Source organism: Pogona vitticeps, chromosome 3 (genome assembly GCF_051106095.1).
Source record: "Pogona vitticeps strain Pit_001003342236 chromosome 3, PviZW2.1, whole genome shotgun sequence".
Taxonomy (NCBI): domain Eukaryota; kingdom Metazoa; phylum Chordata; class Lepidosauria; order Squamata; family Agamidae; genus Pogona; species Pogona vitticeps.
The window spans coordinates 198,117,102-198,133,346 of record NC_135785.1 but is presented as its reverse complement, the minus strand read 5'-3'; the positions used below and the strand labels follow the sequence as shown (position 1 = coordinate 198,133,346).

Sequence of the window (16,245 nt, the reverse complement as noted above, 5' to 3'; positions counted from 1 at the left end):
GCTTCCGGCAGCCATTTTGAACCCGCTGAACAGCTGATCGTCAGGCTTCGTTTTGCGAAGATCGGTAAGCGAAATGCTTACCGATCTTCGCAAAGCGATTTTTGCCCATAGGGGCCATCAGTATGCGATCGTGTTTGCAATCGCTGAAACCCCATCGCTATGCGGATTCGTCGTTCTACGGTGCGCTAGTTAAGCGAGGCACCACTGTACTGTAAATCTGTATTATTATTTATACTGAGATCAACAAATTATGAGCTTATTGTGTACACTTGGCTAACTAGTGTTGGCCAAATAAACATTGCTTTGGTGAAAACTAGTGTGCTAGCAAAATGTAATCTTAGTCACATTTATCTTTCTTTCCAGGCCAGAAGGTTACATTGCCCATGCTTTCCTTCGCACAGTTGAAGAATCTACATTTTGATCCTCCTAATGCTGTGATCCACGTAGGTGGAACACTGTCTGTAGAATTGACATTAGAAAATCAGATGCCTATCCCAGTGAATGTGGATCACATTGCTATTAATGTCCATTACAGCATTGAAAAAAATAGCTACAGGAAGACAGCAGAATGGCTTACAAAACACAAGACTTCCAATGGTATTATAAGCTTTCCAAATGAAGTTGTAGGTCTGTCTCTGGGAAGAGGTAGCCTTCCAATGCTGGAGTTGTATGAGATGTATGAAAGGAGCCCATCAGATAATTCTTTGAACACAACTGGCATCATCTGCAAAAATGTTCACATGTTGTTACGAAGGCAAGAGAGCTGCTCTTCTCTAGAAATACCCATGGGGCTGACTCTTGAGGATGGTGCCCATGTGTTAAAGTGTAGCAACTTCATGCTGGAACCAGGAGTCAATAAAATTGCTTTCAGAACCCAGGTATGTTTTTATAGAAGGTGTAGAGTAACCCATAATTGCTATGTCTCTTTAACTTTGCAACTTATCTCCTGCCTTCTTCATCCTGTTTTAGGCTGTGCCTGACATATCTGGCTGGATCTAGGATTATTCTTCCTAGAGAAAATTTAAAAACAATGGCTGAGATCATGTTGGCACAGGTCTGAGCACATAAGGCTGTCAGCCATGGCCTTTTATCTTTAATTAAATATTTTCCTCTCTCCACCCCTATGTTCTGATCTCCCTAGTGATCCCTTTTGATCTTGGGAAGCCTTTGGGGTTCTAAGGATGGTGGGAAAGCCTTCAGTGTCTGAAAATTATCACCATCAATCCCAGATATTAAAGGCCTTCCCCTTGTCCAAAAGGTCCTAAAGTCTCTCATTGGTCAATCCCTAGGGGACCTCATAACCTGACATGGAGGGAATAAAACACTTTTGATTAAAGTTAAAAGACCTTGGTTGATGACATCATCAGCCTTATATGCATGGAGCTGTTTCAGTAGGATTCCAGATATTATTTTCAGTCCTTGTCACTTCTCTAAAGCGCTTACGTAGCTAATTGGTTAGAATTAGCATTTCTTCTCTTGTACAACCAATATGATTTTCTTGTAAGAATTTTTTTTTGGTGGTCTGAAGCCAAGGTTAGCAAATTGACGATGTTACCACAAGCCAAAATAGGTTTTAACAGTACATTAACTAATGCATCACTCAGTAATTTTCCAGTAATATCATTCAGTTGCCTGTTAGCCACCTTTTGGTTGCAGATAGGAATTACAAATAAATGAGTTGTGCATTATTAATTACCACAAAGTTTTAAAAAATTACAAAAGTGGACTTCCTCTTATTGCTCATCAGCAACCATAAATACAATCTATGGCTGATTTTCCAAAAATACTAAAAATGGGTGTCTGTTAATAATGTAGCTGAAAACAATGGTTGCTTATGAGTTTATCACTTAATTTTCACAAACCAAATTGTTTTCCATCAGACTTAAATTTAATTGCTCTCCTCTATTTTTGATGCAAGTTAAACACATTTTCCCAGTTAGGCCAATTGTTTTTGTTGGGTACTGGTTGAGAAATGTAATTAAATATCTTGAAGCTACCATTTCCATTTCAACTCTTGATTACCCATCAATTCATTGGCTGAAATCCTGTCACTTAGTGTAGTAAGTTGCACTAGAGTAGGCCCATTGACTCACTAGGGATTTGGTTAGTCAACTCCATCAGTTCCAGTGATTCAAATGGCCGTACTCTAGTTGCAAACTACTGTGATATAGTACATTGCAACTAGAGGAGGCCCATTTAAATCAATGGAACTTATGGAGGAGTTGCTAATCAAATCCCCCCCTATCAATGGGCCTATTCTTTTGTAAGTTGCTACACTAAGCAGCAGGATTTCAGCCACCGTGTTTTAATTTTAAGAATGTGTGTTTGATTTATAAGAGTCCTCTCTCTCTGTCTGTCTTTGCATATTCTTCTTATGTGCAGAAAGTAAAACAATATTTTAAAAATACACCTGAAGCTACCCTAACACTTGTTCTCTCTGAACAAAAATCATGGGCGTACCAATAATCCTATGGGTGTGATATCACAAATATTTAGTATCAGAATGCAGTTTCTTCTGGATAATTATAAGCTCTGCGAATATTAAGAAATTTATTCCTTTGTACAAATGTTATGCCAAATGATCTTCTGACAATTATTTTGATGTCCTTTTGAAAGTTTTTTAAAAATTTCTCATAGGGCAAAGAACCTGGGACATACACACTCAGGCAGTTATGCATTTCAGTGGGCAAAATGCAATTCGTCCTTCCTCATATTTACCCGATTGTACAGTATGATGTCTACTCTCAGGAGCCACAGCTAAAAGTAGAACCTTGTGCTGGTAGGTAGATTAATTAGTAAATGCACTGCATCACTTTTCTCTCAACATATATAAATGATTGACTGTCCAGTTTGGAACACAACAGGCAAGTTGTGAACTAAGTTGATCAATAATATATTTCAATGTAATGTATTTGTTCACTACCTTGATTGTTTTACTTGTCAGACAGCCATATATATTTGAATAAATACCTCTTGCCAGATAGTTACAGCCAAAAATTGTATGTTTATACTCCTGCAAAATAGTTGGTAAGATTTAGAGGAGTTCCATATCAGCATGCCTGTTTCTTGAGAGCAGTGGTTCCCAGTCTTGAGTCCCCAGATGTTCTTGGACTACAACTCTGATAAATTCTGGCCAGCACACTTACACCTAGTGGTGAAGGCTTCTGGGAGCTTTAGTCCAAGAAGTTCTGGGGACTCAAGGTTGGAAACCACTGGTTTAGAGGCAAGTGGGCATGTTATATTTCTGCTTAGTGGGGTCAAAGGATCTTCTGGTCTTCTGATTACCACTCAATTGGCACCCACCATAAGGTAGATTCCTGTAGTGTCCATTACAATGCCTGTGCTCATTTGAGAGAGGGAAGCACAGTGTAGTCTACCTTGCCTCCGTTTTCTTGGTTTTAGTAAGGTAGTGTGATATGCATCTAAGACAGGAAACTACTCCGTTTCTTTAAGAACTTCTCAGAAGGAGGAGGATCTTAAATATGTTTGGCGTTCTAAGGCTATTGCTGGAAATACTATTGCATAGCTGAAATCCACTATTCTATTAGAATTCTTTGTATGATTACAGGATAGGCAGAAGTTACAATAGGAAAGCTTTGCCTACTAAGAGTAACTGAAGTATATTTAGTGTAATGATAAAGACTGTCTAACCTGAACATAGATTCAGTAAAGGTTTACGATCATATTCACAAATGTCTATTCATAAATGATCTTTTGTCTTTATAATGAATTGTGTTTCTCTTTAACATCATATCATATTTTTTCCAGATAGCCTTTTGGCTGGCATTCCTCAGAAGGTAAAATTTACAGTGACTACTGGCCATTATACCATAAAGAATGGAGATGCACTACAGCTAAGTAATGCTGATGCCATGGTAGTCTTGTACCACCCAGAAAGTAAAGCTGTGATTTACTCAAACACTAAAGGTATGCAGCTTTAATAATTTACTCATTTTAATTTCTGCATACAAAATATGAACAAGAGGAGAAAAGAAAGAGGCTTGATCTGAATGCTTTGTAATGACTAATGTAAATATAGTTATTATACTGTAGTCATTATAAAATGTTCTTTACAAAATGTTAAATTGACCATAATTTACACTGCAAACCACAATTGTTCTAGATATAAGGCAGACCATGATTTCTGGGTTTTCTCCTTTTTCGCACACATCAAAATTCTCAGGTGCTGTTTCAGCAGCAGCCTCCCAGGGTGCAAAAGTGTCTCACTGTTTTGGTTTGTTGGTGCAAAAATATTGGTTCAGACTTCACAAACCATCACCTGACATTTTATCTGTACCATCTCATTATCTCCACCTCCATTTTAACTCTGAATGTTCATATTTCTCTTTCAAATACAAGTTTCCAAAGGTGTCTTCTGGAGAATAAATACTATTTCTGGTGACCTGCTAGGGCAGGCTATCACTGGGCAGAACATCCCATTGGCATATTTTGTTTGTTTGTTTATTTATTTATTTTTGCCCCGCCTTTCTCCTCGAGAAGGACCCGAGGTGGCTTACAACAATGAAAGACAATATTTAAAGTTGAAAATAATGAGTATACAGCAGTGGTTAACATCTTTAAACGATGACATTTAAAAATTATGAACAATGAATAAGGAGACTTCTTACATCAATTAACAGGTAATATTAAGGCAAAGATGAGTAAATATACAAAAATTTTAAAAATGTCACTCTGAGAAATTGAAAATGCAAAATTGGAAAACACAAGTAGTACTAACAATCCAGTTAAAGCAGTAATACATAACAATCTGTCTAAAAATCAAAAGGGTAGCTGGTTAATGAGGGAAAGCTTGTAATGTGTAGTAATGTGGAATCATGCCACTTATGCAAGCATTGTTGTCACACAAGTGGACAGTTGGCCTTCTGGACAGTCACCATTTGTGCAATGGATAATACTTATGCAAGCAACGTGATCCACATTACAATGGTGGTAGGACTTTCCACTCAGTGAAAAATCAGTAGGATATAGGCCCATGTATTTCATGTTTGAAATACATTTTCTAAATTACAGAACCTATTTTATATTTTATGTAACAGGAGAAAAAGCATCAGAAGTATCACTAATCATTCAGTCATCTGAGAAAATCACAAGCATTAGCTTACCAATGGCTCCTGCATATCATGTGATTGCCTTTGAGCTCGAAGTTTTGTACTTGCCATCAACCCCAAAAGGTATAATGGAAAATGAGCATCAAGTCAGTAAAGATGTTCGGCAAAAAAGTAAAGAGAAAGAGACATCTAACAGTGGCATGGCTGCAGTTGACCAAAAGGTAAGCAAGTATGAATAGTGGACTTTTTAGTTTTAAAAACTTGTTTTGGCCTATGAATAATAAACTGATGAACTAGGATTATGTAACCTTTCAAGTAAAAACATTAATTACTTTTTTTAATATTGACTGTCGTGCTTCCCACTGCAGCCTGTTCCTGCTATTGTTCATCCCTCTAATAGTGTTTACGTGATAGTATAGTAGTCTCTTCACTATTCTGGGTAAACTATCACATTCAACTTTTTTTAAAGTAAAATATCCAGGCATTGCTTCCTCAGGGAAATCATGAAAGGGTTTGAAAGTTTCAACTTGCTTACTGTATAACAGTTTCCATGTCCATGGTATACAGAATCTCCGGAGCAACAGTGCAATAATTCTGCGATCAAAAAGGCTCAGAACTTGCTTTGTTGTGTTCTGTGATAAAGTACTTGGGTTTATTGGCAGTTGCATAAAATAATAAACTTCATAGGTTTTTGATAACTATCTTTAATATCATTCTGTCTTTCTTACAGATAACTGTTGATTGTCCATGGTCAATTTACTCTACCATTATTGCTCTTACATTCAGCATACCCTTTAGGGCCAAGCATTCTTTATTATCTACAGGCAAAAGGTAACCCCCTCAAGATCTCATTCTCATTCCATCATTAAATATGTATCTTACTGCTGTAGTTAAGCACATTGTGAAAGGGCAAAGGATTAGAACATACCTTTTCACCCCAGACTGGCCTGTGGGTTTCCTGCTTTTCTTGTTTAAGTCAAAATCTTGCATCCATTTACCCAGGAGTAAATCCTGTTGAATTCAATTGGACTTGTTTCTGAGTAGTGATGCATAAAATTGTATTGGCAATTATAGGGTTGATTTTTAAGTACTTAAGCTTAATAGTGTTTCTCAGTATAATAATGTTGGTTTTTCTCTTTCTTTTTAGGAAATATATACAGATTTCTGTGCAGAACATGTCAGAAATCTCTTTTCATTTATCTGACAGTAATCTGAAAAGTTTTGAGAATGGTGCAGATTTAAGTCTTGAATCTCTAAATTGCAAAGCTAAACAGGTAAACAATCTCATGTTTTGTTGTTCTAACTAGGTAGTATGAGGAATGCACACTATGGCTCATTGTCTCGTACAACATCCAGCTATTACCCAATTGCTTATTGCAGAAAGCTGCAGCACAGATACTGATTTTGTAAGAGAGTAGGCAGAAACAAAATGTGTCCTGGAAACTGCATTATTAGTATGTGATATACCCAAAAGGTATTTGGGAATGAGAAACAGAGCAGCTTTTGCACACACACAGTGATTACTGGCTTTGCTCTTTTCTTATTGCCCCTTGAAGAATTTTAAACAATACTTCAGCAATTTGAGGGTATGTTGAGAATGAAGTTTTGGGAAGATCTTTGACAAAGTTTTTAAAAAAACCTCAAACATTGAGCCATGGAGGATACTTGTACTGATGGTTTTAGGTTTTTTGGGCTGTTTCACCGTATTCTGGAGGTTTTTTTTCCTATTGTTTCACCAGTTTCTGTGGCTGGCATCTTCAGAGGACAGGAGTTAGAACTCTGTCTGTGTTCTGGTGTAGTGTGTGGGATAGTTGAGTATTTGTAGCTGTGGGATCAGCTTTTTGTCCTTTTCAGAAGATTGGGTGATTATGGTGATCAGAGTGTTTTTTGTTATGGGTTTATTGTTGTGATAAGGGGGGAGATGATCCGGTGAACCCTTGCAACACCTGTGGGCCCAGTCTGCTGAACTGTGCCAAAGTACAGTTCATGCCCAACTCTATTTGAATCTTAATGGTTGCAAATCTTTTCCTAGTTCTTGAATTAGAGCTTTCTTCCGTAAAGATGTATTTATCCAAATTTGATAACAAGTCACCTAATCCTACTGTCAGTAAATAAATGCCTAGTAGTAATTGTATGTACGGTGAAACGTAACTGATGTTTGTGAAATGGAACAGGATGGAAATTCTGTGTTTGTATCTCAACATGTGTGATTAATATGTTGTTTATCTTTGGTGATGTCTCCCTAATATTACCAGGAAAAAAAAACCTTTGTTAACCCAATGAAAACGGTGCTTCTCTGGGTTGCCTTTGTTGTGGTGGTGGTGGTAGTGGTGTAAACAGTCACTTGTTCTCTGAATCCATCTGTGAATCCTGTCTCCTTCTGGAAGTTGGGGCATAGATCCTGGACTAGGGGCCATAGAGAACTATTACGAGCCCATTAGTATAAATCTACACATGGACCTTTGAGTGGATTTCTGTTGTACACTACTTTGAAATGGAGTACAGTAATGCCTCGCTTAGTGGTCGCTCTGTTGAGCAACGAAATTGCTTAGTGACGGAGTTTAAGCGATCGCAAAAGTGATTGCTTAGCGATGGTTCCTATGGGGAAAATTCGCTTCGCGATGATCGCGGGGAAGCGATCATTGCAGAGCCCCCATTTTCGGCCAGCTGATCGGTGGTTTCAAAATGGCCGCCTGCTGTGTGTCCTTGCTTTAGAGGCACTGAAAATGGCCGCCCCTATGGAGGATTTTCGCTTAAGGTTAGTTTTGAAGCCTATAGGAACGCATTAATGGCATTTTAATGCGTTTCTATGGGCTTTTTAATTCCATTTAGCGATGAAATTGCTTAGCAACATTTTTTCCTGCATGGATTAACGTTGCTAAGCGAGGCACCACTGTACTCCCCAAAACAATACACATTGAAAACTGCATGCAATAAGTAGAAATGTATCACCATCATAGGGTTATTTTAATAGACACATTTATTTAGGTTTTGGCAATTTCATAAAGCCATTGTCCTTTACACGTAGTAGAAAAATATTAATAAACCAAAATTATGAGAAAACTGTCTATTATACTTTCTATATAATAATGTATTCTTATTTTACTGTAAGATATTAAAATATTGCTGTATCACCTTTTGCTGGCTAGGGCCAGCTTGTTTGCTGACAAGATCATCCATTGCTACCGTATTGATTTAAACCTCTCCCTTTCAGTGCATCTACAGTAAGCAAGCAGTGTATTTTGTCTGGGAATTGAAATGGAAAAAAGAGCTTCCTTCATATTTGCAGTGCCAGTTCTCACTGAGCTTTTCATCAGCACCCTCTGAAGAGCATTCGCTTTCTCTGAAGCCGTACACTTACGAATTCCAACTGGAAAACTTTTTTGTATGTTATTGGTACCTTGATACAGAACAGCTATCCTAGATAGGGTCAATATTTTCCAGATGGGAATCAGATTTGCAAAGTATAGATTTAAAATGTGTACATGGGATGGATAGGAGCTGTAAACTTATTACAGTACTGAAACTGTAGCTGGGTTATGCTTTGCACTTGTTACACAGAGACCACTTAAAACAGTTTCTACTTGGAAGGCATCTAAAGCAGAGGTCCACAGCCTTGTGAGTCACATATGTTGCTTAGGAGTTTGTGCTGTGCAGTTTCAAGCACCAAGCCTCTTTTCTCTTTTCCACCAATTATCTATCTCCCTAGTGTTCCTGAAACAGATCACGCCTCACTTGCAGGCAGCAGCAGAGAAAGAACAATCTCTGTGACGTTAGTGGGAAATCAGCTAGGTAGAGAACTTGATAGTGGCAGTGAGATGATGCACCTTGAGGGCCTCGTCTCGAGGTTTGAAGAGCTTCAGTTTATGCACCCCTGGCTTAGGGCATATCTGTAGATTGTGTTGTATCTCTTTGCCACTATTAAACTTTCTGATGCCGTTTGGTGGTAACACAGAGATTTTCATGAGATAAGACTAAATCATGAGCATTCTGTTCATTACAATCACAGCTGAGGCAGACATTATGTATTGAATGTAGTATGTTGAGTTAGCTTAGAGATCTGTGTTTTCAATAAAATAGATAATACATTCCTTTAAAACACTATAAAACTGATTTTACAATAAGTATTACATTGCAGGATTCTTAACCTTCATTTCTGCAGCTTGAGGCTATGTTCTGCAAAGATGAGGGATAAAGGCTCATTCCTGTAGATATAACTATTTGTAGATAGTTATTTTTCTTGCTCATTTTAAATTGTGTGGAAATATTGCATGTTGTATGTATTAAAACATTGACCATAAATATCATTATGCTCCTGCCAGACATTGTACAACGTGAAAGCTGAGATTTCGCCCCCATCGGGGGCAGAATACTGTAAAACAGGCTCACTCTGCTCATTGGAAGTGTCAATAACCCGCCTTTCAGACCTCCTGGATGTGGATAAAGATGAAGCATTAACAGAATCTGATGGATACTGTACAACGAAATTAATGTATGAAGGTAGGCATACTGATTGGACTTCATTAAGACTTGGGTTTCTTGGTCGTAGTGGTTACTTGCTTTTTTCTTTGGAATCTCAGTACAATGAAGATTTAAACTAAACTTCTGTAATTACCCCATAGTTATTTACTTACCTCTGTCCCATCTTTCTCCTGAAGAGAAAACCAAGGTGGTTTCAAAATTGTGAGACACTGATTATTATTAAGTATGCTACAGGACAGTCCATGCATGTTTACTCAATGTAAATCTAAGTAGCGTTGTAGCCCTAATCTTCCTGCAGCATTTTAGAGAAGCAGATTCTTAAAACTTATCAGTATTTTAAAGAGATATATTAATATAAATAAGGCGTTAGTCAGCAGTTGGAGGAGAGGGGGCTGAAAAATCTGTCATGTGCGCGTGCACTAGATGCTCACTGCTTCACTTCTTAAAACCAGCCTTCTAGTCTCACTTTACCCCATCAAGTGGCCTTTACCTTACTTGCTGAATAAGGAGTTATTTTAAGAAGCAAGGCAGATGCCTGTAACTTACAAACAAGAGTGGGCTATTCTATTGAATCCCCAGTTTCACTTTGCGCTGCAGTGTGTTGTAAAATTTATGATTGGACTTCTCCCCCTTCCTCGTGCATGTACATCATATAAAGGATCTTACAGCTGTAGCTTATATCATAGTGTAAATGAATGTATGAGTAAATGAAACTTGGATTTCTTTTTATAACCATTTGTCTTTATTTCAGTTGTAGATAACAGTAGTAACTGGGCAGTCTGTGGAAAAAGCTCAGGAGTGATATCAATGCCAGTTGCTGTCCAAGCAACCCACAAAGTACACATGGAAGTAATGCCACTCTTTGCTGGTTACCTCCCTTTTCCTGATGTTAGGTTATTTAAATACCTCCCTCACCATTCTGCACACTCTATGCAGCTTGATGCTGGTAAGAATGTATTTATTTAAAAGTTATGTGGAAGACCTAACTAAAAACATCTGTTTTTTTTCTGTAAAGAATGCTGATGACAGTGACAGAGTATTCAGAGTATACTTGGAAATCCTTGACTATTTATTTGGATATTTATGTGGATGCTCCCCTTCTGTGAAAATGAGATACAGAGTCTGGTGATACTTCAAAAACTGTGTTTCTTTTGGCACACTGTTGCCCACTTCTTCAGATTGTGCCAGTGAGGACAACTTAGTCTTTAATGTATCACAACACTCTGTTGCTTTTGCTACGACATACCTATGCCCTTACTAAATTCTGAAAATATGGTTTAAAAAAAATTAGGTGAGCAAATAGGAAAAACACCATGGGTGGAAATACCCACCAGGATTTGAGCTCTTGGATTTTATTATTGTTAATAAAATTTAAATCCAACCATTTTAGTAGTTAAACTGAGACTTGAATAACAGAGAATAACAGCCCCTTAAAATTAGATTAAACATTGTTTCTTATTCATCTGTGACCAGACAAGCACAGTTTCTGAAATCAGGCCAAGCTTTAACAATGTAGCAGGCCTTTGTTCTTTGAACAGCTGCACTTCAAAGATTGAAGCAGAACCTAGTGTTGTGTTGATGTATGCATTATTTAGAACCAGTTCTTGGACACTACCTTTACTTACAAGACTGAGATGGATAGATGCCTAGATAATGATTTAATGGTTTCTTGCATGTGTGATGGTTCCAGTAAGTGCACAGAAATCTATAAGTATTAGGTCTTCTCCATTAATTGCAATACTTTGTTTACAGCATTTATAGATTAATGTTTGGATAAGATACTCAGTAAAAAGCTTTTTAAAATCAAGACAGAAAAGGCAAAATTTAAAAGAGGAGAATTGTCCCAGACCCTTTAGTCTCTTCACTAGCCAACTAAAAGAGCTGGACTTCTCTGCCTTCCATCCAAGGCACCCAAGTCTTTGGCTGTAAGGAAGGGAGTTGTCATTGCTGGGTACTCTCAGGCCATTGGCAGCTATTTCATGACCTGGAGTTATGATCTTTCTGGCCTAAGCTTGCATAGAGCACACTGTAGGACAGATCTAAATGCATAAATTATTAAACAGTGCAATAAAGTCTCGTTCTTGAAGCTGGTATTGAATGAATAAATTGATTATTACTAATACTGTAGATGCACAGGGAGCAATGCTTTGTATTTTTGTTTTGAAACAGATAGTTGGATTGAAAATGATAACCTCTCTGTGGATAAGAATATGGATGATCAAGCTGACAGCAGTAGCATAAAGAGCAGAGGCAGCATACATTCAGCAGCCAGTGCAGAACACAAAGGTTTGCCAATGCCCCGGCTGCAATCATTTTCTCCAGGACAGGTCTTCAATTCCAGCGCTGGCATGCAAATACTTGTTATTCCCAGCAAGGATGATCATATTCTGGAGGTCAATGTCACATGACAGCTGTCTTTCAATGTGGATAGATATGCACATGAGACTTGAATTTAAATGCACTTTAAGGGATTATAACCTGATTGTTCTTCACTGAAACATTCTAACGCTAACAAGGCCTATGGCAACGCAACCCTTCCTGGCCCTGGAAGCATCAAATAATTGTATCAATTTAAATGTACAGTGATGCCTGTGTCAGCTAGTTTATATTGCTACGTTAGAGTGTTTTGTGTCTAAAATGAATTTTGGGGTTTGGGGGTTTTTTTTCTGTCATCCTGCTGGTGAAATAAAAGATGCTTAATCTAATTGGTTCTTTAATTTCAGCAGTTCTCTGAATTGCAATTTATTTGGGAGTAATTAGATTTCTTTTCAAAAATATTTCAGGTTGACATATAGTAAGCCTTGCAGTGTGGCTGTTAATGACTGAAGTGTGGGCTTTCCTTGTCACACGTCTGTCAGGTTTCCTGGACCAGGATAACTCTCTGTATAATACAGTGTATGATTCCTAATCACAGAGCTGTCTGCAAGATTCTAAATATGTGTATATATTTTCTTGAAGACTTCACTTCTGTGCCTTGGAATATATTACATTTTTTGGCCCGCTAGCACTTCTGAACTCATACCATGTAGAGAGCTGTTACTTAAATTCACCAAGGGAAAACACACAGACAGGCAAACACACATTCATTCCTTTCTATTGTGGTGCAAGTAATGAAGTGGCACACAAGTGGTTAAGTTGAGAGTAAAAATTCACTGGATTAAGTTCTCCCCCAAGATTGATATTTAAGTGAGTTACTATATTGAGTCTAATTATATAGCTTTTTAATTCAATATTTCACTTGATATTTAAGAAAACCAAAGTTTCTTTTCCCCCGTTCCAACTGCTGTTAACTTATTATGGACTACAGAGCCATATATGTATTTGCACCTTATTCTAAAATAATTGGAGATAAATAGAGGGAAGAGTTGTAGAGAACCTTATTTGATTGATCTTATAGTTTAGTTATAGGGAGATTTAAGGTCCTGATTTGAATCCCTTCTGGTCCAGCAAACTACAGTTACACCATACCAACTGATTGTTTTTCAGTTGTAAATGTATTGTATAAATGATTATTTTTAAAAGTCTAAACTAACCTAACTGATGTAATGTCTGTGTATAATTTGCTCTGGGAATCAAGGACAAAATAAATGTGTTTTTATTCATGTGAAAGTCAAAGCTTGTAAATAAGTCTAGTGTGTAGAATCTTTTCCAGTTCTCAGAAACTATGTATTTTTGTACATAAGCATTTCTCTAAAATTCACTGCTGCAGTCTTAGCTGCTGTTCATGCCTGTTACTGGCTTACACAATTATTTTCTAATTGCAACGTATGTAGCCTCTTACCAAGCAGCCTCTTTCCTATGAACAGGCTTTATAGGAACAATGAGAATTCTTGGTTGTTTCCATGTTTTAATACCGTGGGTGGGCGGGGGGGGGGGAGTGTTGCATAAGAAACCAGAAATCCAAATCCTTCAAAGTGTTAAGACTTCGGTGATGTGTGTGTATTTTAACATTGTGTATCTCTGTTCATTCTTGATTACTTTTAAGAGCAATTAAAGTTTATTTTTAGAGAAAATAAGACAAGTTGTATGTTTACCAGTATTTCTTGATTTTGAAACTTGACTTAAAATATAAACATAAAGTTTAATATTCTTATCACAGTAGAAATTTTAGTGGATTATTCCTGCTCATGAAATTACTGTCTGAGGTTTTGTTTTGTTTTTTGCAATTTGCTTTAATTCACTCAGTAAAAACATGTGCAATATCTTAACCACTTTTTCAACAAACTTATCTTTTACTTTGTTACTTCACTTGTAAGAATTAATGAGACCACACAATGTTCTTATGTACACACTTTATATTTAAATTAGAAAATGTACTGAATCTGAAGGAGGTTATTTTACATTAAAAAGTTGTGAACAGATCTAAAAATACATTTAGAATGTGGTGGCAACTTGATTTATTGTGAAAATTCAAAGGCAGGATGGAGTTTTATTAGCAATTAGTATCACTATTTTCTGGATTGGTTCTAGGGTGGCATAAGATTTCTCACATTTATGTTGAAATGAGAAATTTCACTAAAATACAGCAAAATCATATTCTAATCACTACTTAAGAAGATACTTGTGTATAGAAGGGGAGGGAATTGGTTTCTGGGCAAAGATGTAAATAATTGATTCCATACGTGTATCTGCAAAACTACAGATTATACTATTTATAGATATCTTTCAAGCTTGTAAATACTATCAAATGAGTTAAAGGAGTATAATTTTTGTGAATTTCACAGATTTGTGATTGGAAAAATTACTCCTATGGAAATTGCTGACCTTAATGTGACATTTCTGGTGTTTCTTATCTGCAGTTCTATAAGATCCTATTACAATACACAGAGGACTAAATGTAGAAAAGTAAAGAGGAAACAAGAATACCTAGAAATCCCATTACAGTTCTATTTCTGATTGAAAGTGGTGCCATGAAACTTGGGGAATATATGTTAATAAAAAACAAAGCAAACCGGTGGATAAAGTAAATAAAAACTTGGATATTTTAAACAGATTGCTTACAGTTCTTCTGAAATTCAAGTTTTGTTGTGTTATGTTCTTTGGTTTGAGATATTTGGATATGAATAATGATAATGTGCCACCAAGTCAGTTCTGAGTTATGGTGATCCTTTTCAGGGTTTTCTAGGTACAGAATACTCACAAATGGTTTACCATTCCCGTCTTCTGCAGGCACTCTATGACTGTGCAGCTTGCCCATGGCCACATAGGCTGGCTCTGCTCACAGGAGGCACAGTAGGGAATCCAACTCCCACCTTCTGTCTCCACAGCCAGATATGCAAACCACTAAGCTAGAAGAAGCCCTAAATCAGTAATCTGGGCTAAGGGGCAGAGATTTCTTCCATTAGTAGCTTTTCTTCCCTAGTTTACTCCACAGGACCAGGCGGTATTGCAAGAAAATACCAAGCACCTCACGATAAATTAAAGTGCATAGCAGAGGCTGTCAACCCCCGGTCCACAACCCGGTGCCAGTCCGTGCCCTGAGCTGGACCAGGCCGCGGAGACAGACCTCCTGCCCCCCTGCACACACTCCCCTCCCCGCAGCTGCTTTGCGCACACGCTCCCCCATCCCTTCATGCATGCACCTGAGCGAAGGGGTGGGCGGGCACACAGGCACTCCTGCAGATGTGTGAAGGAGTGGGGGAGCGCTCATGCCGGCACTGGCGGGCACATGGAGTCTACCACTGCTCCGCACATGCACCCGAGAGAGCGTGTGGGGGGTGCCCTGCCTTCCTCAGAGGCTCAGCCAGTACGCGGTCCCAAAAAGGTTGGGACTGCTGGTGTATAGGATTTAGCTACTGAAGCTGTCTTATCGTCTTTAGGTTAGCTTTGTAATTTCGTAAGCAGTACTTATGCTAATTGGAGGTTTCAGACCAGCCACAACCACAATAAGCTTATGTACTTTGGAATCCTGATAAAGACAGATTTACTGCATAGTTGGTTGACAGGTAGGCAGCATGATCTAGGACAGCAAAAGGAAACACATGGCTGTCCTTATATGTTGGGGAGTCCCTGATGTCCTTGAAGCCGGGCACCACATAGCTAGTCGCCCCTCCCACCCACAGAAAGGTTACTCTGACTTAGGAAATTGAAGGGTTTTTGTCTGTTTATTTAAAATATTTTTACCCTGCCTTTCTCCTTAAAAAGACCCAAGGTGGCTTACATTATTAAAAGACAATATTAAAGCTAACATCAGTGAGTATACAAATAGTAAAAAGGATCAGTACCATAAAAAATAACACCAAAACACATTCAAAGCAGCAAAGTACAACAGTCTGTTTAAAAATCCCCCTCAGGCAGCCAGATACTTAGAGAAAGCTTGTTTGAAGGGAAAGGGCTTCACCTGCTTGCAGGGCAACAAAAATGGGACCAATCTAGCCTGTTGTGGGAGGGAGTTCCAAAGTCTGGGAGCAGCAACAGAGAAGGTCCTCTCCTTCTGTCTCCACCAAATGCACTTGTGAGGGAGATGGAGCCCAGAGTAAGATCTCCCTCAATAATCTTGGCACTCTTGTAGGCTCATAAAAAGGGGAAAGCAGTCCTTGAGATAGCTTGGGTCCAAGCTGTTTTAAGGTTTTATAGGTTAGAATCAACACTTTGAATTCTGCTTAAAAACGGATCAGCAGCCAGTGCAGCTGCTGTAAGAGGGGGGTGGTTGTGAGTTCCCTGCAGTCAGCCCGTTATCAATCTGGCTGCTGTG

At 38.1% G+C, this 16,245-nt stretch overlaps 1 protein-coding gene across 1 annotated transcript in view; it reads left to right on the top strand.

Annotated features, from left to right (window-relative positions):
• The window catches only part of TRAPPC10 (trafficking protein particle complex subunit 10), a 48,837-nt gene extending 34,293 nt beyond the window's left edge, over positions 1 to 14,544 (top strand). Inside the window, exons 14-23 of the mRNA XM_020783909.3 lie at positions 364 to 878; positions 2,638 to 2,779; positions 3,769 to 3,927; positions 5,058 to 5,290; positions 5,800 to 5,900; positions 6,217 to 6,343; positions 8,284 to 8,454; positions 9,392 to 9,569; positions 10,303 to 10,497; positions 11,721 to 14,544. Of these exons, the coding sequence (XP_020639568.3) occupies positions 364 to 878; positions 2,638 to 2,779; positions 3,769 to 3,927; positions 5,058 to 5,290; positions 5,800 to 5,900; positions 6,217 to 6,343; positions 8,284 to 8,454; positions 9,392 to 9,569; positions 10,303 to 10,497; positions 11,721 to 11,959 (2,060 nt within the window). The 3' untranslated portion in view covers positions 11,960 to 14,544. The remainder of the gene's footprint in view (positions 1 to 363; positions 879 to 2,637; positions 2,780 to 3,768; positions 3,928 to 5,057; positions 5,291 to 5,799; positions 5,901 to 6,216; positions 6,344 to 8,283; positions 8,455 to 9,391; positions 9,570 to 10,302; positions 10,498 to 11,720) is intronic.
• Positions 14,545 to 16,245: the final 1,701 nt, after the last annotated feature.